At 38.7% G+C, this 26280-nt stretch overlaps 1 protein-coding gene across 1 annotated transcript in view; it reads right to left on the bottom strand.

Annotated features, from left to right (window-relative positions):
- lamc3 (laminin, gamma 3) overlaps nucleotides 1-26280 on the bottom strand; it is a 230062-nt gene that overhangs the window by 83638 nt on the left and 120144 nt on the right. Inside the window, exons 11-12 of the mRNA XM_021590589.3 lie at nucleotides 23986-24095; nucleotides 16443-16679 (exon numbers count right to left, since the gene is read on the bottom strand). Coding sequence (XP_021446264.3) covers nucleotides 16443-16679; nucleotides 23986-24095 — 347 coding nt within the window. The remainder of the gene's footprint in view (nucleotides 1-16442; nucleotides 16680-23985; nucleotides 24096-26280) is intronic.

The following is a 26280-nucleotide window of genomic DNA, read 5'->3' as shown; positions in this document are numbered from 1 at the left end:
TCCCTACCGACCAAGCCCTCCCTAATCCGGACGACGCTAGGCCAATTGTGCATCGCCCCACGGACCTCCCGGTCGCGGCCAGTTACGACAGAGCCTGGGCACAAACCCAGTGACTCTGATGGCACAGCTGGCGCTGCAGTACAGCGCCCTTAACCACTGTCTTTTTTATGTTGGTTTTGGTTTTGTAGCAGTAGCTTCTTCCTTGTTGAGCAGCCTTTCAGGTTATGTCGATATAGGACTCATTTTACTGTGGATATAGATACTTTTGTACGTGTTTCCTCCAGCATCTTCACAAGGTCCTTTGCTGTTGTTCTGGGATTGATTTGCACTTTTCGTACCATAGTACGTTCATCTCTAGGAGACAGTCTCCTTCCTGAGTGGTACGACGGCTGCGTGGTCCCATGGTGTTTATACTTGCGTACTTTTGTTTGTACAGATGAACGTGGTACCTTCAGGCGTTTGGAAATTGCTCCCAAGGTTGAACCAGACTTGCGGAGGTCTAAAAAAAAAATCTGAGGTCTTGGCTTATTTCTTTTGATTTTCCCATGATGTCAAGCAAAGAGGCACTGAGTTTGAAGGTAGGCATTGAAAAACATCCACAGGTACACCTCCAATTGACTCAAATGATGTCAATTAGCCTGTCAGAAGGTTCTAATGCCATGACATCATTTTCTGTACATTTCCAAGCTGTTTAAATGCCCAGTCAACTTAGTGTATGTAAACTTCTGACTCACTGGAATTGTGATACAGTGAATTATAAGGGAAATAATCTGTCTGTAAACAATTGTTGGAAAAATTACTTATGTCATGCACAAAGTAGATGTTCTAACCGACTTGCCAAAACTATAGTTTGTTAACAAGAAATTTGTGGATTGGTTGAAAAACTAGTTTTAATGACTCCAATATAAATGTATGCAAACTTCTGACCTCAGCTGTAGGTAAATTAAATCATCTAAAGGAACATTTTCATTATTTATTAGCCTAGTGGATATAAGTGTTTTAGGCATATCATGTGAATTAGGCCTCATGTAAAATCATTGTCAAAAGCGCAATAATTGCTGTTGCATGACTAACAGATGGTGTTTACATTACTATATGATTTATCTGGCAGTTTGGAACCATGTAAACAATACTAAATAAAGTATAATTAATACCAGAGAGTCTGTTCCAATTTTTTTTTTTTTTTAAGTAAAGACACAGCATAGCAAAGTTTAAAAGCAAACAGAGTTGTGAAATTACTTTAACCAATATTTTGCGGTTGCATGAAGCTTGGTGATCACAGAATCAGTAGGATATTACTCAAACAGTCAAATAGGCGACAGAAGCAGGGACAGCATAGGGCTCAGTGACTCACTATTCCTGGCTTTTGCACAGTTTAAGTATGATATGATTGTCTTTAGCATTCAGTCTCTCCTCTCGCATCAGCTAATTTCGTTTGAAATATTATTTGGATTATGATACATTAATATATTTGTAGGGGTTGATGCATTTTTCGTGAGGGTAAATCTGGTCTGTGATATTGAGTTAGAAATGTAAAACTTCAGAGTACTTAAGCATTGAATACATTGCAACTTTGCCATTTTTTGGCCATTAAGCTACACTCAACTCTGACTGACAGCAGCATCTATCCGTAAATCTAAACTGTGGCACAGATTGGGGGATTTTCACACCTTGCCGAGCTCTTAGACTAGCGTTGTGTAAATTAATGGAGGTGTGAATGTTTCAGTCAGTCTCTCTCCTATCACACTAGTCCTGCATCAGGCCTAAAAAACAAACAGCTGGCGGGTGATCCTGGAGTTGAGAGAGAACTTGTGTAAGTACTATGGCGCAATTACACTTGACATGTGGGCTGACAATTTTCAAAAAACAGGATACTTGTGCATTACAGCCCATTACATAATAAAGGGTGGAAGTTATCCACCACGGAGTGGGACAGTGCAGCTCATATCTGCAGATAACATAAGGCCAGCTATTGTGAAAGAATACTTGGGAATTCTGTTGATTTACCCCATCGCTTCAAGAGGCCTACTGTAATTTTGTGGTTCCAAAGGCTAAACCGTCACCTTCAGATGGATACGTGTTTTCAGAGAGAAGCCAGCTGCGAGCCTGCGACCAGACACGGTGGATGACATCCTTTTCCTGCACAGCAATTTGAATAAGCCCAGTGTTGAATGGACTGTTTTTGAATTGATTTTAGTTTTTTCAAATTTGTTGTCTAATATAAGGCTCTTTAAAGTGATTTGAGTTGTCATTGTGCCGTTTTGCATTGTGGAAAAAAAGACCTGGTCTTACTGTATGGCATGATTTATTTTTAGTCAAATGTTGAATTAACATGCAGCCAAATGAATTAATGCAAGAAATAGGAATAATAGCTACTGTCTGTAGTCAGAAAAAAAATTTGCCAAAATAAATTGATATTATTTTGTTGGGTAATGGATCGGCTCTCGGAACTCATTAAGAGGCGGCTTCTGTCTTCAATATAATCATTCATTCAGAAGGTTAAACCCATAGGTCTTAGGCCTGCAGTAAATTCAATTAGATTACCAGGTTCATTTTTCATTTGGTTATAATAATCCATGCCTTCTGGGAATGATATGAAGTCCAACAAGTATGGGTGGAGTTGGAAATTTATATGTCAGAAGTATTACAATGGAAATTAACTTTTACTCCATCTGTCTGCATATTTCAAGACATGGCATATAAGGGTGCAGTGAGATGGGTTGGACGATACTTTTCTTGTCAATCATCTTGAAAAAAATGTACACACGAAAACTGAAAATCAACGAATGTCAGCTTTTAAATGCTTTATTATCCAAATGTTGAAAGTGCATGTGGGCGACGGAGATAAACAAAATGGTGCAGTTTGGCGGAGAGTGATGCGGGCACTAGAGATGGGGGTGTGAACAGGTGGTTATGGGCAGATGTGATGTAGTTGTTGTTTGTTATCTAAAAAGATCAAATAAAATCGTACAAAAAAATGAAATAAGTAAAAATGACAAGCTTGCAACGTGCATCTGATTATTCATTATAAATAGGATTTATTTGATTTATTTCGTTTCCATTTTCATTGTAACCACAATGTTAGAAATATTTGAACACACACAACATGAGCAGATTTAACTTAGTCTTTAGTAAAGAAATGTTTTGACTATCAGACTTATTTATTTTGATTCAAAGCCACGAATGAGTGAGTCACTCAGCTTTATGCTGACAAATATATCTTTATACTGTGAAATAGCCTACTAAATAGGCCAAGCCTAAACTAATGTATTAAATTGCCTAAATAAACTAGTACATTTCGTAAATAAATGAAGTAGCTCAGATCTTGAAAATATGGGCAACCTTTCTCCCCTCCCTATCCTTGCTGGACTCTCTTTCATTCAGTTTCTTCTTGACTTCAGCAAAGAAGGACTCCGTGTTTCAGAAACTCACTTTATATACAGGGGCTATCACTCTTTCACACTGTGGTAAATAAAGCCAGTTATTATTTCTGTCTGTTTTTAGAGGGAGAGAAACCAAAAGCCTACCATGCCTATTTTTCGAAAATCGTCAGTCCACATGTCAAGTGTAATTGGGCCACAGTATTTACCCAAGTTCTCTCTCTATTCCGGGACCACCTGCCGGCTATTTTTTTTGTTGCCTAATGCAGGACTCTAGTACCAGAGAAGAGAGACTCTTGGACTGAAACATTCACACCTCCATTAATTTATGAAAAGATAGTCAATTTTTGCCACAGTTCAGAGTACCAATAGATCAGCATTCTAACTCCCCCTTGTGATAGTGTGGTGCAATGACAGAATGACGCAATTTACCACAATCTGTCACCATCTACCACAAATCTGACCGACTTCACAGGTTGAACGTTTGAACATAAAAAATGTTTTTTGCATCATATATCATATTTTTGTTGTTGTTGAACTTTCATGTGCCGTAATAACAAACTTGTATGCCATCTGTAAATACAAATAAAGTTGCTAAATTATGAGCCTAGTTGGATTAGCCAAAGAAAAAGCCAGGAACCTTCCGCTAACCATGATTGGCTGAGATACTGAGTTGGCTGGACATGCCGAGAGATGACTTTCAGATTGGTCCTGCAGTGTAGCATCTTTTGTCTATAAAAGTAGCTGCTCGTTATGCGCAGATAATCCTTTCTACTGCAGTTGTTTCTAAAGATATAAAGTCAGCCACGGAGAACTGCGAATATGTTGCTACTGCTCTCAATAACATCGCTGCCCTGAATTTATCAGGTGCTATCGACAAAGGTCAACGGGAAAAAGTTGTGATGGACTACTTTCTGGAGGATGATCAACAGTGTTGTTGTCACAGAAGAGGTTGACCTAGTTTTGAAATCAATGGAAGTCAACGGGCCAAACAGGCTGTGTAAACTAAACGGAAATGACACAGGACGTCTTATTTAATAAAAGGGTTTGCAGTCTGCCGTGAAGCTTTCATCCTTGTATACGAGTAAGAATCTAGCTACAGTTTCAGAAATTATACATTTCTAATTTTACAGAAAGTTATTTTCATTACAAGTTAAAGCTTGCTGTTAGCTAGCCAGCTAGAGTTCGATGGCTGGCTTGCTAGCTAACATTGAACGTACTTGGTTAACTTTAGCTAGATATGACAATCAGTTTGTATTATTAGTAACATCACTCTATGCATTGGGATAATAGTAAAAATGTGTAGCTAGTTAACGTTACATGTCTAAACAAAAGACCCCAAGTTAAAGTTTGCCATTAGCTAGCTAACGTTAGCTGAGGTTAGATGGCTGGCTTGCTAGGTAACATTAACTTAATGTATGAAGTGTGTGTAACGTTAGTGATGTTTTCTCAGAATGCCATTTCACAACGCTAGTTATAGCCTAATGTTAGCTAGCTAACTAGCTAACATTGAACCTATTTGGTTAACTTTAGCTAGTTATGACAATCAGTTTGTATTGCTAGTAAAATCTTGCTGTTAGCTAGCCAGCTGACGTTAGAAGGCTGGCTAGTTAGCTAACATTACCTGTACGAACTGTGTATTGTGATATTATCTCAGAATGACATTTTGCATCTATTGTATAATAATGCTAAAATACTTGTATCTGGAATTTGTCTTTCAGCATCAGTAGAACATGCCTGACTTTCCTCCACCAGTCAAACAAGGAGAATGGTCTAATGCCTCTCATCAACAAAAGAGCTGGCCCGAGCAAGCAAAGGCAGCAGTGCAGTCATCAACTACATGCACAAGCTCCACCAAGGCCTGGACCTTCATGTTCTGATCACAGGCCACACCAAGTTTGCCCTTGACTGGTGCTTCGGCCTTATCAAGCAGCCCTGCAGAAAGACGAGAGTGAACACCTTGTCTGAGATTACTAGTGTTGTGAAGGACAGCACTGTGACAGGGTCAACATCTCACAGCTGGTTGGACTGGAAGATGGTACGGTGCTGGTGGAAAGCTAAGGCTGGCAACAACACCTGACTCCGTTCTTCAGGCCACTGCCACAGATAAAGCAGTCGCAGCCCTTCAGGTGAAAATAATTGTTGTTGTATTGTATGAGGTGAATTGATGTTGTGCATGGTTGTAATGTCTTCAGATTTCTTGCTGTTGTTCTTATTCATCTGCTGCGCAATGCTGTCATCCTTCCACCCATAGATTGTCTGCCTGTACAAGCACCACCTGGACTGTACACAGCTAGACAACGTATCAACGTATCTTTTTGAGAAGATCGGGGAGTTTAGCGAGGAAGAGGTTATGGACATCACATGCCCTGCACCAAAGTCCAGGGCAGGACAGTAATAGCCTCTCTCCTAACACATCTCATATGTTGCTGCTACATTTTTTTTTATCCTGCTGCTTAGCCACTTTACCCCTGATTGTATGCATATAACTGCCTCGTCTATCACTGATATAGTTATTGATATCGTTCTTGTACTGTACATACCAGAGGTGTGGACTTGAGTCACATGACTTGGACTCGAGTAAGACTCAAGTCACAAATATGATGACTTGGACTCAACTTTGACTTTTAATTTAAAAAATGATGCTATTAAAAAATGTGTGCATCGCATCAACTCTTCATTTAACAGATTACAGTTTGAATCAGACAGCAGCCAATAAAATTGTGCCAGCTGAGAAAAAGTTGTTCGTGGCAGTGCAGAGGAACGTTGGCGGGTGAATTCAGATGGAGCCCTTGGAAAGACGATACCCAAAAGTATTATATTTGGATATGAAGACAACGCTTTATCAACAAAAAACAGATTGCAACTTCAAAACATGTGGGAAGAAAATTACAGACGGAGGCGCAACAATTTCCAACTTTGTTCGACATTTGATTTGATTTGGATCTCTTTTAGTCCCCATTTGGACTAATCTTCCAAGAGTCCTTAAACATTAAAATACAATTTATAATACAAACACATTTTCACATGTAACACACTATTACAAACATACATAATGTAATAACTTAATGACCCGATAAATACTCAATCTAAAAAATATTGATTCTTCATCTACTATAGTCCCACAACATTTCTATGTATTATATTTAAATGGTTTTAAAATATTTTTTACATTTATATATTGAAAGGTTTCTGGGTTTCTCAGTTAATTTATTCAATTTCTTTATTGCTCTAAATCAAAATGTTATTTTGCCTGTTTCTCTTTTCTGTCTGGATAACGCATAGATGGTGGACAATCTATTCCTAGTATTTACGGAATGTCTGTCTCTTACCAACTGAATACCGTTGTGAATAGAACTTGGCATGTTTTTTTCATTTATCTTGTCAATTGATGACCAACCAAGAACATTGCATATGACTGCAACAGAAGAACCATATCTCCACCTTAAAACAATCCTTGCTGCTTTGTTCTGTGCAATCTGCAGCCTCCTAACTTCACTTGATGATGCATTTCCCCAGACCACAGAACAGTAGTTCACTTGACTCTCAATTAATGCTTGTGTTATTTGCTTAAGAATTTTTCCTGGTAAATATTTAGCTATCCTTCTGATTATGCCTGCTGTTTTAATATATATATATATATATATATATATATATATATATACATATATATATATTATATATATATTATTTTACATAGATTAGTTATTTGAGACAACCATGATAAGCAGTTCTCTAGCTGCACTCCCAATAGTTTGGTTTCTGCCACTCCTCAATTTGTACTCCTTACATACCTAATTGTATCCCATGCTGTTTTGGCCTTTTCCTAGTGGAACAGACCAACATAACTTTGGTTTTCTTGGTGTTTAAAACAAGTTTGTTCTGGCAAACCCACTTCCTGATATTCTCCAAATGTCCTTGTAAAGCTTGCTGTACCTGTTGAACCGATTGTCTTGCTGCATAAATTGTAGAATCATCTGCACATATAGTAGCTTGAGTTTCAGCTAAGGCATAGGGAGGGTTATTGGTATATATTAAATAAAGAAGTGACCCAAGGCAGCTGCCCTGCAGTATTCCACAGTTTAACACATCAGGGGTAGAAAATTAACCATTGATTTAGGTGGACTGTTTCCTGTCAGTTAGATATGACTGTACCCAATTCAATCCTTAAAACCATAATGTATTAACTTTGGCAAAATTATTTAGTGATCCACTAAATCAAATGCTGCACTGAAATCTGAAAAATTAGCCACTGGTCAGTCATGTCAACAAATGCAGTGGTAGTGGAATGTTTTTTTGCTCATTGGCTGTAATCAAATCATTATTTTCCATGTACTCCCATATTTGTCTACTCACAATAGCCTCCAATATCTTACTGATTGTAGGGAGTAGACTAATTGGTTGACTATTGGCAGGAGTAATGGGTTCTTTGCTGTCTTTCGGAACACAATTTCGCATGCTTCCATACATTTGCAAACATCCCCTTTTCCAGTGACCAATTAAATATGTATCTCAGTGGTACTGCAATCTGGGGAGCAGCACAGCGAAGCAAAAAATTGTCCATAAGACCATAAACTGTAGATTTATCATCAGGTAATGACTTCAATAGGTTTAACATCTCCTCCACTGACACCATTTGGGGACTAAAAGAGCAGATCTTGTTGCTCATAATATGATCATCAATCCATTGGAAAATAGCTTTTTTTGGAAGAATGTATGTTTACATTGTTGCTCAGAAAATTGATTTTCTATGTAAAACATCTGCAAAATGATTGGCAATACCAACTGGTTTTGTTATTATTCTCCCGTCAACCTCCACACTAGATGGGCATGATGAGATAGATGTACCAAGTAAGCACTTAACTGTGTTCCATACCTTTTTAGAATCATTTTCACAATCAATAAAAGCATTGTTGTAAAATATTTTTTTTATCTTTTGATTCAATTTAACTGCATAATTACATAATGTTCTATAATTCTGTTCATCAATTTATAATTTTGACTTGGCTGCTAAGACTTTTGCCATATTTCTTTGAGAAAAAGCCTCACCCAGTTCCTCATCAATCCATGTAGATGGGTGAGCAGCAACTGTACTCTTTCTTATAGGGGCATGATGGTCCATTACCTCAGTGAGCAAATCAATAAAACATTCTGTAGCGTGATTTAGTTCATCCTCTAGATAAATCAGCTTCCAGGGTACAGCAGCCAATTCATTTAAAAATAGCTCATGATTAAATGTTTAAAAATTTATCTTGACCACAACCCTAGGGGGTTCTTTGGACCTTGGTGTTCATGGTTATGGTCACATTATTATGGTCTGTCCAGCCCACTGGCATTGATCTGTCTTTTTAAGCATTGCAATGGTATATTACAGAAAATCAGATCAATGCATGTATCTGAACGATGACCCAACTAATTGATGATCTAGTAGTATCATTAACCATTTGTTTCAAACCACAGTTCTTAGCATATCTCATCAATTTTGTTCTATTCAAATTATTGTGATCCTTCCAATTTATATTAAAATCACCCAAGATAAATACATCTCTGTTGCTATCTGTGGCCTGGTCAAACCCAGTACATAAGTCATCCAAATAGGACACTTTAGAGCTAGGAGGTCTATACACACATCCCACCACATCCCACCTGGTGAGGCAGATGTACTTGAGCCCATAGTGCTTCTACTTGACATACATTAAGGTTATCCCTCCTCTTAAAATGTATATGATTCTGAATATACAGTGCTACAGCCCCACCATTCCTATTCCTATCCCTTCTCAGTAGACTATATCCATGAATGTTAATTTGCCCATCATTTACAGATGTATCTAAATGTGTTTCGGTCAAAGCCAAAATATGAAAATTATTTATGTTGACCAAGTGAGAAAACATAATGTATTTTGTCAGGAAGGCTACATACATTAACCTGAGCTATACACAACCCTTTCCTTGTCAGGAGGAGATCAATAGAGCATGTATTTGTTGTAGTTGAGGTTGTTATGATACACTACAACACACAAACTCAAATTTGAACATTACATTAAAATAGCCAGGGAGTCATTCATGATTTGCATAAATGTAATATACTAACTATTACTCTTGTTAAAAATATGAAATGGCATTACATTTGGTGAAGAGCATGCGTAGCACATTCATCTCCTGCACATCTATCACTTCAGTGTTTTATTGGTATATTGTAATTACTTCGCCACCATGGCCTATTTATTGCCTTACCTTACCTCATTTGCACACACGGTATATTGAACTTTTCCACTGTATTATTGACTGTATGTTTGTTTATTCCATGTGTAACTGTGTTGTTGTATGTGTCAAACGGCTTTGCTTTATCTTGGCCAGGTCGCAGTTTGTAAATGAGAACCTGTTCTCAACTAGCCTACCTGGTTAAATAAAAGTGAAAAAAAGAGCACATTATGACTTGTTTAGGACTCGAAACTCAAAGTTAAAGACTTGAGACTTGACTTGATGTTCTTGACTTAAGATTTGACTCGGACTTGCCTGTCTTGACTTGGGACTTGAGTGCTAAGACTTGAGACTTACTTACTGAAAAAGTGTGTGCGAGCAAGGAGGCCTACAAACCTGACTCAGTTACACCAGCTTTGTCAGGAGGAATGGGCCAAAATTCACCCAACTTATTTTGGGAAGCTTGAGGAAGTCTACCCAAAACGTTTTACCCAAGTTAAACAATTTAAAGGCAATGCTACCAATTACTAATTAGGTGTATGTAAACTTCTGACCCACTGGGAATGTGATGCAATAAATAAAAGCTTAAATAAATAATTCTCTCTTCTATTATTCTGACATTTCACATTCTTAAAATAAAGTGGTGATCCTAACTGACCTAAGACAGGGAATTTTTACTGGGATTATATGTCAGGAATTGTGAAAAACGGAGGTTAAAAGTATTTGGTTAAGGTGTATGAATCTTCCGACTTCAACTGTATGGAATACTATGTGACAAGTGCGTGTGTAACAGTATATTAAGTATCCTAATGTACTGGCGTGAAGGCAAATGGGCAGTGGTGTTTCAGTAAAAATACTTTAAAGTACTCCTTAAGTAGTTTTTTGGTGGTATCTGTACATTGATCCCTACTGCATCAGATCTGCCAGACTCACTAAACACAAAGGCTTTGTTTGTAAATTATGTGAGTGTTGACCCTGACTATCTGTCAATCAATTTTTTTTTTTTACAAATTAAAAAAATTGTGCCATCTGGTTTAATATAAGGAATTCGAAATGATTTATACTTTTACTCAAATATGACAATTTAGTACTTTTTCCACCACTGAATGTGGCTGGGGTTTATAGCATTTATTTCACATGATCCAATCAATTTAGACAAGTGTGTCTGGGTAAGTGTCATCTAATATTTATAAAATTGTTTTATGTGGACACTTTCTGTTTCCCTGGAATTTTTCCTCATTGTAGGCTACTACCACGTTTAGTCTTATTCTTTACTACACTACTCACTGTTTAGCACATGACCTCACATGTGAATCCTTAAAGAGATGCGTGGGGATGGTTTAAGAGGGTGTGAACAATGCTGAATGGGTGTGTAGACAGAGGAAAGCTCTCAAGTAGGTACCACAACATTCAACATTCATTGGCCCTTTTCCCATTGTTCCTCAAAAATGCAGTGTATGATAAACCATTTTGTAGCTTTGAGTCTTTACTTTTATCCAATGTAAAAATAACAATTTCCAGTTTTACTACATAAAACCGTTTTGAGCCGGTCAGTCACAAATGATTGCGGCATAATCTCAAAACTTTAAATTGAGGAACCAGTGTATTTCTAGATGAAACACTGATTAGGTTTGGTGAAAAAGTTAGATTTTTTTCTATTGTACTTAGTCAATTGGAAATGTGTTTAAAGTTGAGAAAAAACAGCCTTTTTGATGATCTGTTTTGAGTTTTGTACTAAGAGTTGTGAAATTTTACCACATACTCCTGAAAATAGTACCAAACCAATTAAAACACCTGTAAAATGTAGGGGAGGTGGGAAATTATAATATTTTTGGGGCGTGGTTAAGACACAGCTCTTTTTGTGCAACCGTGAGTGATGGTGTCATTTCTGCAATTAAGCAGGAAGTGGTGTGCCTTGTTGAATATATATATATATATATATATATATATATCACCGTTAAGGGCTGTTCTTGTGCACAACACATCATGGAGTGTCTGGACGCAGTACTTAACTTTGGTTTAATGGCCTAATGTTATAAAGCCCAGAGGTGCCTTATTGCTTTTATGAAGTGATTACTAATGTATTTAGAGCTGTAAAACTACATGTTTTGTCTTACATGTGGTGTGGACTGATATACCATGGCTTTCAAGCCAATCAGCATTCAAAGCTCAAACCACCCAGTTTATAATAGATTTTATATAATGTGTTATGTTATGCTAGTACATATTCTATGAATACGATCAGTGACGGAGTTTTGTGAAAGACTCATGTATGATAAATGCTTGACTAAAGTCAGTGGTTCTCAATTCTCTCCCCAGGGACGTCTAGCTGTTCCAGAGGTAGCTTACTTGATTCAACCTGCCCAATTAACACAACAATAATGCCTAAGGAGTGAACAGATAAAATCGTGTTTTTTATGAAATTGGATAATATTTAAAGGAAACCAGATCAAAGTATGAAGACCAAAGTATGAAAAATGACTGTTGCTTCTACATTTATAAAGTTTGATCATAAAGTTACTTGTCCCCTTCCTGATAACATATGAAACACTTGGATTCATTATTAAGGGAACAAGGTGACATCACCGTATCGCTCATTTTTATACATCAATGGTAACATAATATTCTCTTAATGATATTAACTGTCTTCTTGGTAAACAATTCCAGTGTAGATTTGGCCTTGTGTTTTAGGTTATTGTCCTGCTGAAAGGTGAATTCATCTCCCCAGTGTCTGGTGAAAAGCAGGTTGAACCTAGTTTTCCTCTAGGATCTTGCCTGTGCTTAGCTCCATTTAGTGTATTTTTTATCCTGAAAAACTCCCCAGTCCTTAATGATTACAAGCATACCCATAACATGATGGAGCCAGGACAAAAAGCTAATTGCTTTGTCAATTTTCTTTGCAGCATTACTTTAGTGCCTTGTGGGAAACAGGATGCATGTTTTGGAATATTGAATTCTCTACATGCTTCTTTCTTTTCACTCTGTCAGTTATGTTAGTATTGTGGAGTAACTACAATGTTGTTGATCCATCCTTAGTTTTTGCCCTTTCACAGCCATTAAACTCTAACTATTGTAAAGTCACCATTGACCTCATGGTGAAATTCCTGAGTGGCAATTGAGTTAGGAAGTACGCCTGTATCTTTGTAGTAACTGGGTGTATTGATACATCTCCTAATGTGTAATTAATAACTCCACCATGCTCAAAGGGATATTCAATGTCAGATTATTATTTTTTATATATCTACCATTAGGTCAAATAAAATAAAATGTTATTGGTCACATACACATATTCAGCAGATGTTATTGCGGGTGAAGAGAAATGCTAGGTGTCATTCTTTGAGAGGCATTAGAAAACCTTCCTCGTCTTTGTAGTTGAATCTGTGTTTGAATTCCACTTCTCGACTGAGAGACCTTACAGATAATTGTATGTGTGGGGTACAGAGATGAGGTGATCATTCAAAAAATCATGTTAAACACTAATATTGCACACAGAGTGAGTCCATGCAACTAATATGACTTGTTAAGCACATTTTTACTCCTGAACATTAGGCGTATCATAAGAAAGGGGTTTAATACTTATTGACTCAAGACATTTCAGCTTTTAATTTTTTATTAATAAAAAAAAAAAAACTTTCCACTTTGACGTTATTGGGTATTGAAGGCACTGTAGAACATGTTTTTAATTAATAGGTATTTATAGAACCTGAGGAAAAGGTTCTTTATAGCACCATACAGGTTCCATGGTTATTTATTGAACCTTCAAGAAAGGGTTGTCCTCTTAAGGATTCAACCCTTTTTTTCAATTTTTGCCTAAAATGACATACCCAAATCGAACTACCTGTAGCTCAGGACCTGAAGCAAGGATATGCATACTCTTGATACCATTTGAAAGGGAACACTTCGAAGTTCGTGGAAATGTGAAATTAATGTAGAAGAATATAACACAATAGATCTGGTAAAAGATAATACAAAGAAAATTTTTTGTTTTTTTGTACCATCCTCTTTGAAATGCAAGAGAAAGGCCACAATGCATTATTCCAGCCAAGGCACAATTTAGATTTTGGCCACTAGATGGCAGCAGTGTATGTGCAAAGTTTTAGACTGATCCAATTGACCATTGCACATATATTCAAAATGCTCTATCAAGACTGCCCAAATGTGCCTAATTGGTTTATGACTACATTTTCAAGTTCGTAATTGTGTATTCTCCTCAAACAATAGCATGGTATTATTTCACTGTAATAGCTACTGTAGATTGGACAGTGCAGTTATATTAACAAGAATTGAAGCTTTCTGCCAATATCAGATATGTCTATGTCCTTGGATTTTTTTGTTTGTTACCTACAACCTCATGCTAATCACATTAGCCTACGTTAGCTCAACCGTCCTGCAGGGGACACACCAATCCTGTAGAGGATATATAGCACCAATTAAAGGTTTTCTTGTGGCTACAAGGAAATAACCCCTATCTGGTACTATTTAAAATGCTTTCTTGTATGTAGAGTAATCTAAAAGGGTGATAGAAAGATATGAGTTGGAGAGAGAGAGAGAGAGAGAGAGAGAGAGAGAGAGAGAGAGAGAGAGAGTGACGAACAAAATGAGTGTTCCTTAGGGGTTCTTTAGGTAGTGGAGCCGTTTGAACCCTTTGAGCTCTTCAATTGTTCTTTATAGTTCATAAAAGGGTACTGTGCTCTTTTAGAGATAATTAAAATGTATGGGTGGAAGCTCATTTAAATATTTTGGGTCTGGTTTCCACATAGCTTTTCTTGTGCCACCCAGTTTCTCATATGTTATATTACACTATTACATGTTATATATGCTCAGAAACAGTGTGTTGTGAAAAACTCACATATGGTCTTGCATAAATTGAGACCGGTTGACTGATTCAGTAGTTTTCAATTCTCTCTTCAGGCACCCCCAACCATTCCAGACTAGGGTTGAATGACGGGAACCCGGTTACCAAGATTTACCGGGATTTACCGCCCAAAACCACTCCTTTTTCTTGGGATAAATAACTGCGAGAAACCGTTAAATTACAGTATATATATGAACAGCATTGTGTGAAATGGAACTGTTAAATGATATGCAATGTCTAAATCTGGCTTCTCTACATCCTCTGCATGATGAATCAACGATCAGGGTGGGGACAGACCCATCTCAGTATTTAGCACAGTTCACTATGCATGTAGACCTATCATCTCATTATGGCACGTTTTTTACTGGTGACAGTGTAACCGATGTGAAATGGCGCGGTGTGCGCTAACTAGCTAGCCATTTCACATCGGTTACACTGTCACAAGTAAAAAAGTATAATATAATAGCTTGCTGGACAGTATTTTATTTTAAAATTTCTTATTCCAATAGACTATTCGAAGAGGGACACAAGCTCTTTTTTTTGCTGAATGTTTAATACAGCAGCCAATAGAACTCACGGGTAGTTTGAAAGAACAGCAAACGCACAATGGCAGTAGGCTATAGCAGTTATTTATTCAGACCCATAACCATTCAATCTTTGTGAAGTGAAGTGAAAGCCTTCTCCATCTAATTCTAGTCCTATATTAATCAAGGATGATAAGGACAACAAAACAAATTTCGTTTAACTGTTGAAAGCGAGGAAGGAATGAAGCAACAATAGAGAGAGAAAGAAGAGGTAAGCCAATAACATTGAGGGAAATATTATGAAAGCTTCAGCCTACTAATAATACAAATACGCTCTATTATATTTCAAAATTAAAATCAAATTTTCTAGCCTATATTTGTATATTTGTAGGCTGCATGTGCTGCACCAGTATCAAATGTTTTCTTCTGCTTTATCATGGTTTGAACAATGTGCGTAATTCCGGTCCATATAATACAGTATCATACAATACAGTACAGTAATACAGTTCACACTGAAAAAGATTAGCCTACTGGAGCTAGTTTAATTTATTTACCCAAGAGAGTATACAGCTAGCTACATCTGTGGGCTTTTATGTTTTTCTGCCGTGCGTGATGTTCAGTAGCCTATATCATACAGTCAGTATATGTATTAGATAACGGCACAATCATTCGGGCATCTTTTGGCTTGGGCTCAAGGATGGTGCTATATGGAACCTTATCGTAAATGTAGGGCTTATAAAATGTATTTAATATATGGCTCATCAGTCTCAGGTAGCATCAGGCTGATCCAAGCTCTAATTAAATCTAGACATTTATATGCTTTATATAACTTTTGAATGACACTTCCATTTTTTGGCTGGAAATACCGGGTTACCCAGGAGAAAAGTGATTTATTCTTGGGATGGAACATTTGTAAAATAATGAGAAAATATTCAACCCTATTCCAGACTTACAAACACAATAATAGAACCTATGTAATTTTAACAATACAACATGGCTATTTTTCCAGAATAAATAAAAAAATGTGTGGTTCTACAAAGAACCTTTGAGATTGTAAAATCTTCTTTATGGAACCATTCTCCATAAATGTTTTATAAAGAATCATAAAAAGGGTTCTATATAGCCCTCAAAAGGGTTGTTACCATTGCGGAACCTTTTTTGGTGCTATGTAGAACCTTTTTTTTAATGTATCTTCACAGAACTTTAAGAAAGGGTTCTTTACATCACCAAACAGGTTCCATTTAGAACATTATGAAAAAAGGTTTCATATAGCACCAAAAAGGGTTCTGCTTATTTTACAAGCCAAAGAACCCTTATTTGGCACTATATAGAACCATTTGCTTTCAGTGTGCAGAGAGAATAGTAGAAAAGAGTGGGGAAGAAAAGTGAAGGTGGAGAAGGAGATAGAGGATATGAGAAGAGAGAAAGAGAGAAAATGAGAGAACAATAAAACACGAGAGACACAGATTAAAAATCTCCTACCTGTCTCAGGGTGGCAGGGTCCGTGCTGGTGGCAGGTGCAGGGCACACAGGGTGACAGGGGTCCTCTGTTAGGGACCTCTCTGGTGTAGCCTGGGGCACAGAGCTCACAGAACTGACCCCGAAACCCCGGGGGGCACGTACACACCTCAACCCAGGGAGCAGGGGGGGTAGAGGATGTAACAGGGCTGGAGAAGTGGGCTGCGGAGGCCAGGGTTACCCCTGAGAGTTGGGACGTGTCTGGGGAGAGAGTTTGGAAATCATTAATACTTTAACTCCAACTCTGGAGAGAGAGGAGGAAGAGAGAGAGGGCATGAATGCTCAAACGTACTAACTCTGAAAGGCTACTCTGACATACTGAAGTTAATGGTCCAGTAATAATGTGTGATTGATCATCAGGAATTTAGCCAAGTTGCTGTTGCATAGGCAGTGGTGTAAGTACTTAATTAAAAATAATTTAAAGTACTACTTAAGAAGTTATTTGGGGTATCTGTACTTTACAATTTATATTTTTGACAACTTTTACTTCACTACTTTGCTAAAGAAAATAATGTACTTTTTACTCTATACATTTTCCCTGACACCCAAAAGCACTCGTCACATTTTGACAGAAAAATGGTCCAATTCACACACTTCCCTATTGTCTCTGATCTGGCGGACACAAATGCTTTGTTTGTCAATTATGTCTGAGTGTTGGAGTGTGCCCCTGGCTATCTGTAAATGATGTCTGAGTGTTGGAGTGTGCCCCTGGCTATCTGTAAATTATGTCTGAGTGTTGGAGTGTGCCCCTGGCTATCTGTAAATGATGTCTGAGTGTTGGAGTGTGCCCCTGGCTATCTGTAAATGATGTCTGAGTGTTGGAGTGTGCCCCTGGCTATCTGTAAATGATGTCTGAGTGTTGGAGTGTGCCCCTGGCTATCTGTAAATGATGTCTGAGTGTTGGAGTGTGCCCCTGGCTATCTGTAAATGATGTCTGAGTGTTGGAGTGTGCCCCTGGCTATCTGTAAATGATGTCTGAGTGTTGGAGTGTGCCCCTGGCTATCTGTAAATGATGTCTGAGTGTTGGAGTGTGCCCCTTGCTATCTGTAAATGATGTCTGAGTGTTGGAGTGTGCCCCTGGCTATCTGTAAATGATGTCTGAGTGTTGGAGTGTGCCCCTGGCTATCTGTAAATGATGTCTGAGTGTTGGAGTGTGCCCCTGGCTATCAGTAAATGATGTCTGAGTGTTGGAGTGTGCCCCTGGCTATCTGTAAATGATGTCTGAGTGTTGGAGTGTGCCCCTGGCTATCTGTAAATGATGTCTGAGTGTTGGAGTGTGCCCCTGGCTATCTGTAAATGATGTCTGAGTGTTGGAGTGTGCCCCTGGCTATCTGTAAATGATGTCTGAGTGTTGGAGTGTGCCCCTGGCTATCTGTAAATGATGTCTGAGTGTTGGAGCCCCTGGCTATCCATCAATAAAAAATAAAATAAGTGAAATGGTGCATTCTGGTTTGCTTAGTATAAGGAATTTGAAATGGTTTATACTTTAACTTTTGATACTTAAGTACATTTGAGCAATTCCATTTACTTTTGATATTTAAGTATATTTAAAACCAAATACTTTTAGACTTTTACTCAAGTGATGTTTTACTGGGTGACTTTCACTTTTACTTGAGTTCATTTCTATTAAGGTATCTTCATTTTTACTCAAGTACGACAATTGAGTACATTTTCCACCACTGTATATAGGTGGGAATTCACCCCATATGTCTTTTACTGTAGGCTATTTGCCCATGCATGAGGGTGGTGTAGAATATAGCTCTGTAGGATACAGTAGTGTGCAAGTGATATCAGCTGGTAAAGCTAACAATTTTATCATCGCTGTCTCTCTGGATATTCACTGGAGGTCCCGAGGTGCCCAATAAGACAAGCCAGCTGTTCACCATGTCAACTCTGTTACACATTGTAGCTCTATGATATTGTGGGTGTGTGTGTGTGTGCGCGTGCATAAACACATTTGATGCACATGGGTGTACACACACACCTAGCTACCTCACTCTGGGAATCTCTGATAAAACAAAATAAATCAGTGCAGTGGAGTGAGGGAGGAGGAGGAGGAATGGAGGAGAGGAAGAGGAGGAGAGGTGGAGGTATGGCAGGAGCCTGCACCCACAGGGATTACTGATCCCTCTCCTTCATGAATAGTGATGGGGGGATAGTAGAGGTTGAATCCTCCTCAGCCATCATACAGAATACTACCACCACTAGTCAAGGTCCAGCGCCTGGCTTTTAACAGTGTGTGTGCAAGTGTGTCAGTCACAGCGAGTCAGGGGTGTGAGATTTTCATGAGATAATTTTTTTTGCCTGTGTGTGTAATGAGAGGGGGAAAAGACAGGATGAGCATGAGGAAAATTGTGATCAACCGATCCTTCGGCGACTATCAAACACAGTTCATTTACCATGCTATCTGCAAATCAGCACCCAACCAACTCATCCCCCCTGTACAACACTCTCTCTCTCTCTCTCTCTCTCTTCCTTTTCTCCATCTCCTCATGTCTCCCTATTTTTCTCTCTCCAACTCTCTCTCCCACTTCGTCTTTTGTCCATCTCCTCACCGCTCCCTTTCCATCTGTCTCTCTTTGCATCTCTTTCTCCCTTCTCTCCATCTTGCTCTCTCCCCCTCTCCCGTCAAACCTTTTTCCACCCCTCACAACTCCCTACCCTAACATAACATTCCCAGTACCACTTAGCTGTCACACAGGCAGGATCCTCACCCAACAATGTGACAGAAATCGCCTACAGACAATCCTGTCATTAAAATAATTCAGCCTAATAATGAATGCCTTAATCTGTGTTTTGGTGCAGGGAGGGAGGGAAAAGCACTTTGTGGGATTTTCCTATTACCGTCTCTGGGCGTCTGCAGAGATAAGGCACTTCTAACACTGTTTGAGAACTAATTTGAGACACAAATCATTTGCAATGTTTTCCTCTGCGATGTGCATAGAGGTTGTATGAATATGTGTGTATGTATGTAAGAGGGAGAGAGAGTATGTTTATGTGTGTGTGTGTGTGTGTGTGTGTGCGCGTGCGCGTGTGCGTGTGCGTGAGAGATAGCGACTGTATGTGTATGTGTACATGCAAGTGTGAATGTGTGCATGTGCATAGTGTGTATGTAAGTTTTAATGTGTGTGTGGCTGTGACACCCGTAATTAAAGTGGCTGAAAGAGAGATAATGGCTTTGAATAGCTATTCTGTCATCTATGTGCTGTAATCCAATCCCTCTCAGATCATCTCAGTACATTGATCTAAACACTATGAGAGAGAGAGAGAGAGAGAGAGAGAGAGAGAGAGAGAGAGAGAGAGAGAGAGAGAGAGAGAGAGAACCCCCATCCCCCCAAAAAGAGCAGAAGATTTGGAAGAACAGACAGGCAATATCTGTGAATGAAAGTCCTGCTTTCGCATAGATGGACTTGGCACAACTCATTGCTTCAGTCAGAGCAGGTGTGTGTTGAACACTCAGCGACAAGTCACTCAGTCTAAAGATGCCTTTAACTGATAATGGAAATGTGTGTCTGTGTGTGCCTCTATCACTTATTAGGCTAAAAGTGGTTGTGTGTATAAACTAGACTGATAGAGTGTGTGTGCGTGTGTGCATGCGTGCGTGTCTATCTGAAAGTGAATTAGGCAGACTGTTACGAAGTGAGCTAGAGCTCCAGTAGTGAACTTCCCTTGCCAGTGAACAAACTTGGCAGCTGATATTTGCGAGGCCCAGCGGTGCTATCAGAGAGATTCTCCTCAGAGCCTAACAGAAGAGGCCGGCGATAATGAGAGGGCAGCAGGTTGAGAGCAGGAAGTAGGAACCAGACTGCTGTCTATTAACGAACTGCTGTAGTAAAGCCCTCTCATGTTTGGCAGGAAAATGTGAATAACAGGGCAGAGAGGAGCCACTACACTGACTACAGAGCACGTTGCCTGCTTGCATATCATACCTTAACAACTTTTCTGATGAAGAAAAATGTCTAGGTTAAATAGAAACATACTCATAGTAATAGAGTACCGGAGGCACAAAAATGAAAAACATGCTAGCCTTTGCATGTACTGTGTGCACACACTTATGCACTACCACTCCTACAAACACATATACAAACATACACACAGCAAAAGTGTTACAACCCAGGTGTTGAGGTATAAAGTTATATCGGAGTGTTGATTCTAGTGGGGTTAACACCAGTAGATTGAAATTGAATATTGGTGTTAACTTCGAACGACCAACACACAGTAGTCTGAGAACTTCTCTAGGCAAGATATTTTTGGAAAAATGTGTTTTTCACTAATGTTAGTCATTTTGCCCATGTGGTGTTCTGTGCCTGGCTAGTTAGCTTTCACCGGTCTACCTACCAGAGATTCACCCCGATTCTGCCAGTGGCTTGTGGTTATCAAGAAGGATGCGGTGACCAAAGATTATCAGGGGAATTCTCAGGCTGAACAGACAACAGCTGAGAAGTGATGAGATACCATTGATTTTATCCCTTCACAACAAAACGGAAGATTCTCAATTAGAGGTAAGCTAATGTTAGCTAGCTTGCCAGTTTAGCTGGGTTAGTTAACTAGCTAACGTTACAGTCCTGTATTGAACTCTGAAAGCCATCAGCTATATCTTTGGTATACATAATGTCAATCAATGTTGCCTATGCCATGGTAGTCACTGCTAGACCTTCAGCGGAGTAAACATGTTTGTTTGTTCATTCTATCTTTGACCGAAGTTAGCTAACGTAAGCTAGCTAATGTTACCAAATAAGAGTATCTCATCTATTCCACCCTTGTCTGGAAAACAATCTGTTACTAAAAATAGAATTGTCGATATAACTAAATCACTCTTTATTTGTGTGTTGGTAGTCTCAGCTGGCTAGCAATCTTGCTGCCAATTTAGTGACTCTAGTTAGGTAACAGCAAGCTGACTATATTGAAATGTCCATTGTCAGGTATGCTTAGCTAGCGAGTCTAATAGAGATCAATACAATTAGTGGGGTGCTTAAATTGTGTATTGTTGTGTATTTTGTGGAAGGTGGTACAGAAGCTGATTCCACCAACATGCGCTTCCAACCCCTAGCTCTGCACAAGATGAAGATAAGTTGGCCAAAATATTTACAAGCTGACAGCTAAGATAGCTTAATTTACAGTAAGCATGGTATAAACATGAATTGGGTAATGTTTGTATGGTTTTTGTTTTATGGGGTTAACGGTGGTTAGAGGTAGTACCTTCCAGACCACGTAATCAATTTCGTCTACCCCTCTTCACTTTTTACTCATTCTTTTTTTTTAAACTCAGGTTATCTGGAGTGATTCCACAGTGCCTTGCTGAAAAATGCCACAAAGTGGGGGAATTTTGGGTAAACAAGCATGAGGGAGAAAACACACATTGCAGTTATGGAGCATAACAACACTGTGGGACAGAAACCAGTAAGGGACACTGAAAATTATAAAATCAAGACTACACGGTAATAACACAACCACCTTTCCTTTTTCTGCAGATTATCAAAACAAGACAGGTCTACAAAATTCCCTGCAAAGGGCTACTATTGACAATAATGATCTGTCAAAGTAAATGGGCTGGGGGAGGTTTACTGACAGTACTTTGAGATGAGGAAGGGGGTTTTGGTTTTGCAGGTTCGTGCTCAGACATTAAATGCTTCGTTGGGTATGAGAGCGATGGAGGTGCCATTTCTCCTCAATCTGCAGAGAATTGTAGCTAGAGATTGTTTGACCAGATGATGTAATTTACACAAAGATTTTACTGACATCTTGTCTATTTCAAGTCTTCTCTCATTGATCTAGATCGCCCAACACAAGTTGTAGTCTTTCAGAGACTACAGATATAAGGCTTTACACCCCCCCCCCGTCCCCCAAACACTGCGAAAGTGTGACAGCATCAACTCTAATAAAGTGTTATTTTAAGTCGGAATTTGCAACACCATGATGTTAGGGAACCAACACACTAGGGGTGTTAGTTTGTCAACACTTTGAAAAGTGTTAGTTTAACCTTATTTTGGTGGGTCACATGTAATTTCTAAGGAAGTATTTAATTTAAAACTTCTTATGGTTGGGGGCAGTATTGAGTAGCTTGGATGAATAAGGTGCCCAGAGTAAACTGCCTGCTACTCAGTCCCAGTTGCTAATATATGCATATTATTAGTATATTTGGATAGAAAACACTCTGAAGTTTCTAAAACTGTGTGAATGATGTCTGTGAGTATAACAGAACTCAAATGGCAGGCAAAACCTGAGAAAAAATCCAACCAGGAAGTGGTAAATCTCAGGTTGGTTGTTTTTCAACTCACTCCCTATTGAAGATACAGTGGGATATTGGTCATGTTGCACTTCCTAATGCTTCCACTAGATGTCAACAGTCTTTAGAACATTGTTTGATGCATCTACTGTGAAGTGGGGGAGAATGAGAGGGGAATGAGTCAGAGGTCTGCCAGAAAGCCTTGAGCTCGTGACGCTCGTTCACGTGAGAGCGAGCTCTGTTCCATCGCAATTCTACAGACAAAGGAATTCTCCGGTTGGAACGTTATTGAAGATTTCTGTTAAAAACATCCTAAAGATTGATTCTATACTTCGTTTGACATGTTTCTACGGACTATAACGGATCTTTTGGACTTTTTGTCTGCTCGTGCATCATGAAGGTAGATTACTGGGCTGAACGCGCTAACAACAAGGAGGAATTTGGACATAAATGATGGATATTATCGAACAAAACAAACATTTATTGTGGAACTGGGATTCCTGGGAGTGCATTCTGATGAAGTTCATCAAAGGTAAGTGAAATTTTATAATGTCATTTCTGACTTCTGCTGACTGCAAAATATGTCAGATATCTTTTTGGCTTGTTTGGACTCTGAGCGCCATACTCAGATTATTGCATGGTTTGCTTTTTCCGTAAAGCTTTTTTGAAATCTGACACAGCGGTTGTATTAAGGAGACGTCTATCTGAAGTTGCATGTATAACACTTGTGTTTTCATCAACATTTATAATGAATGTTTCTGTAAATTGATGTGGATCTCTGCAAAATCTGAACATAACAACGCACCAAAGTATACTGAGATTTTTTTATATAAATATGAACTTTATTGAACAAAACATACATGTATTGTGTAACATGAAGTCCTACGAGTGTCCTCTGATGAAGATCATCAAAGGTTAGTGATTAATTCAATCTCTATTTCTGATTTTTGTGACTCCTCTCTTTGGCTGGAAAAGTGGCTGTGTTTTTCTGTGTCGTGGCTCTGACCTAACATAATCATTTGTGGTGCTTTCACCGTAAAGCCTATTGAAATCGTACTCTGTGGTGGGATTAACAAGAAGTCTATCTTTAAAATGGTGTGAAATACTTGTTTGTCTGAGGAATTTTAATGATGGGATTTATGTTGTTTTGAATTTGGTGCCCTGCACTTTCACTGGCTGTTGTCATATCGATCCCGTTAGCGGGATCTCAGCCATAATAAGTTTTAACACTGTTGGTGTTAACATTCTGATTTTGCGGCGTGCACACACACACACACTTACAGTTGTGTCCTCCTGCGTTGCTGATCCTGAATGCAGTGAGGTTGAAGAGAAGACTTTGGAACTCGAAGGCAGACAGAGAAGGCCTCAGTCTTGTCTCCTCCTTGTGAAGTCTGGAAGAAGACAAACACAAACACAGGGCCATGATTACTGAGGACCGCAACATATTATTACAGTATGTTTGTATGAAGGAATGCATGAAGGAATGCATGCATGAATTAATCTGAAAATCTCACATTACCCACATCACACATCTGAAATCTAGTATGGGATGTTTGCATTAGCATTGGGGGAGCTGTGTACACTATAACTTTATTTCTGTTTGATATACAGCTCATACTCTGTCCTGTGTGAATGTGTTATATATGAGCAGGGTATGTCGTATCTGTCTATGAGTTTGTGTTGACAGTATTTTAAGTCCTCTCTCTCTCTCTCTCTCTCTCTCTCTCTCTCTCTCTCTGTGTGTGTGCATGCATGCGTTGGACATCTTCACGGATCCACCTGTACCCGAATATCCAAGACCCGAACGAGTCCGGACCCAGATGTATAAATAATGTCACAGGTCTGGGTTGGATCTGATATGATTGTAACAGCTCTCGGGTATGAGTAATTTCAACTGACTTGTGGAGTCACTAGTAATTACTATTGATGGGGAAACAAAACTTGAGAATATCATTGAGAATATCCAGCCAATTGTGTCGAAAATCAGTTCATTACTCGAGGCAATGATTAACACAGTGTACACTAGTGGCACCTGCTGGTCAAAATAATTTTAAACAGCCAAATTTTTATTGATTTCGTCGCATGTGTCGCAGCGCGTGCGCAGGGTAGACTTTTGTCTCCTACTGAAGCCAATACCAAACCAATCTGGTTGTTGTTTGACAAAACTAAGCATCGGACGTTGTGAATCATGTGCTTCAGATAAAGTGATACAAGCATCGGTACGCTGTTTCGAAACAAACTGCTTAGCGATTTTGTCGCATGCCTTGGAGCTCCGGTATCAAACTTAACATCACCAGTAATTAATAGTTCAAGGGTTGTTCATGTGGATTTTCCCTGTCGTATGTTGTAAATTCCCGCTCCCACTTGGTTAGAAAAGCAGCATCATTACTGCATTTTGAAATGTAGGTGGGACAATGTGCTTAGTATTACAATTACATGGTGACTAGCTATAAAGGAGTCATGCACTTAAATCAGCCTTTTATTAAATCAGCCCTTCAATGTTTATGAACAATGTACATTAATTGGGATGACTTTCCCCCTTTATAGGAGACCAAAAAGAGTTTTCCTGAAAGCCATGCAAAGAATAAGCCCCATCTGCCAGCTTCTCATAGGTCACCGCTGTTACAGTACGTTGCTAATCAGCAAGTGATATGCATGTGGTTTACAGAAGAGACAATGAAGATTGGTAGTAACAAACACATTCACTTTCAAAACTTGCATAACAGATCAAGAAAGCACTGTATTCGTACTGGCATAACCATAAAAAACATAATCTGCTACAACACTTCCACTGACGGTTGGCAACAACCTCTCTTCCCTGTGAAATGTTATTAACATGCTGTAAGGCGATCTGTGCCTCTCTGGCTGATAAGATTGCATGTTTTCTGCTCCTCCAGAGGATGGTGAAACAAATGAGCTGCCAACTCTGGATGAGCTCCCATTTCCCCCTGTAGATACGGACGATGAATAATGATTGAAGGTGGTTTTTGTTTAACAAGAATTGTTAAACAACAGTGTTTTATACTGTGACTAAGTTGATGTCCCAGGGACAGTTATTGAAAACATAGGTCAATCCAACCTGATTGTGGTAAGAGATATGGAAACAATTGTTAACATTGAGTGATTCACCTCTGAATCTACAGATCCCTTGTGTATGTGTGTGTATTTTTAATGCTCACTCCCATTAATAGAAGTATAACCTTTCTTATGATTATAGTATTACTATACTAATTGGATTGTTCAACCCAGAATGAAGGGTTTGAAATTATGAAGTGTCCGTTTTTTTTCTGTGTTGATCTCCCTTAGGAGGAGTTAGGAGTATAGCATATTTTGAAATAGAAGCTAAAATTGAAATGCTTGCATTAAAATGTAATGATTATCATCACCAATGTGATATGAGGATGGAATGTGATGGAAATGTGTATACTTGTGCTTTTCTATTTATCAATTTCAATGTTCTATGTTTGTCCTTTCTATAAACCAATTTCTCTGTTCATGCAAGTGACTGACTGAACGAATCCTTACTAGTAGCTGCAATTTGGCAGTATGCCAGACCTTATTTTGAGAACAAAATGT

The sequence above is a fragment of the Oncorhynchus mykiss genome, chromosome 29 (assembly GCF_057628025.1).
Source record: "Oncorhynchus mykiss isolate SJ-2025 chromosome 29, ASM5762802v1, whole genome shotgun sequence".
Lineage (NCBI taxonomy): Eukaryota > Metazoa > Chordata > Actinopteri > Salmoniformes > Salmonidae > Oncorhynchus > Oncorhynchus mykiss.
This window is presented reverse-complemented; position numbering and strand designations above follow the sequence as displayed.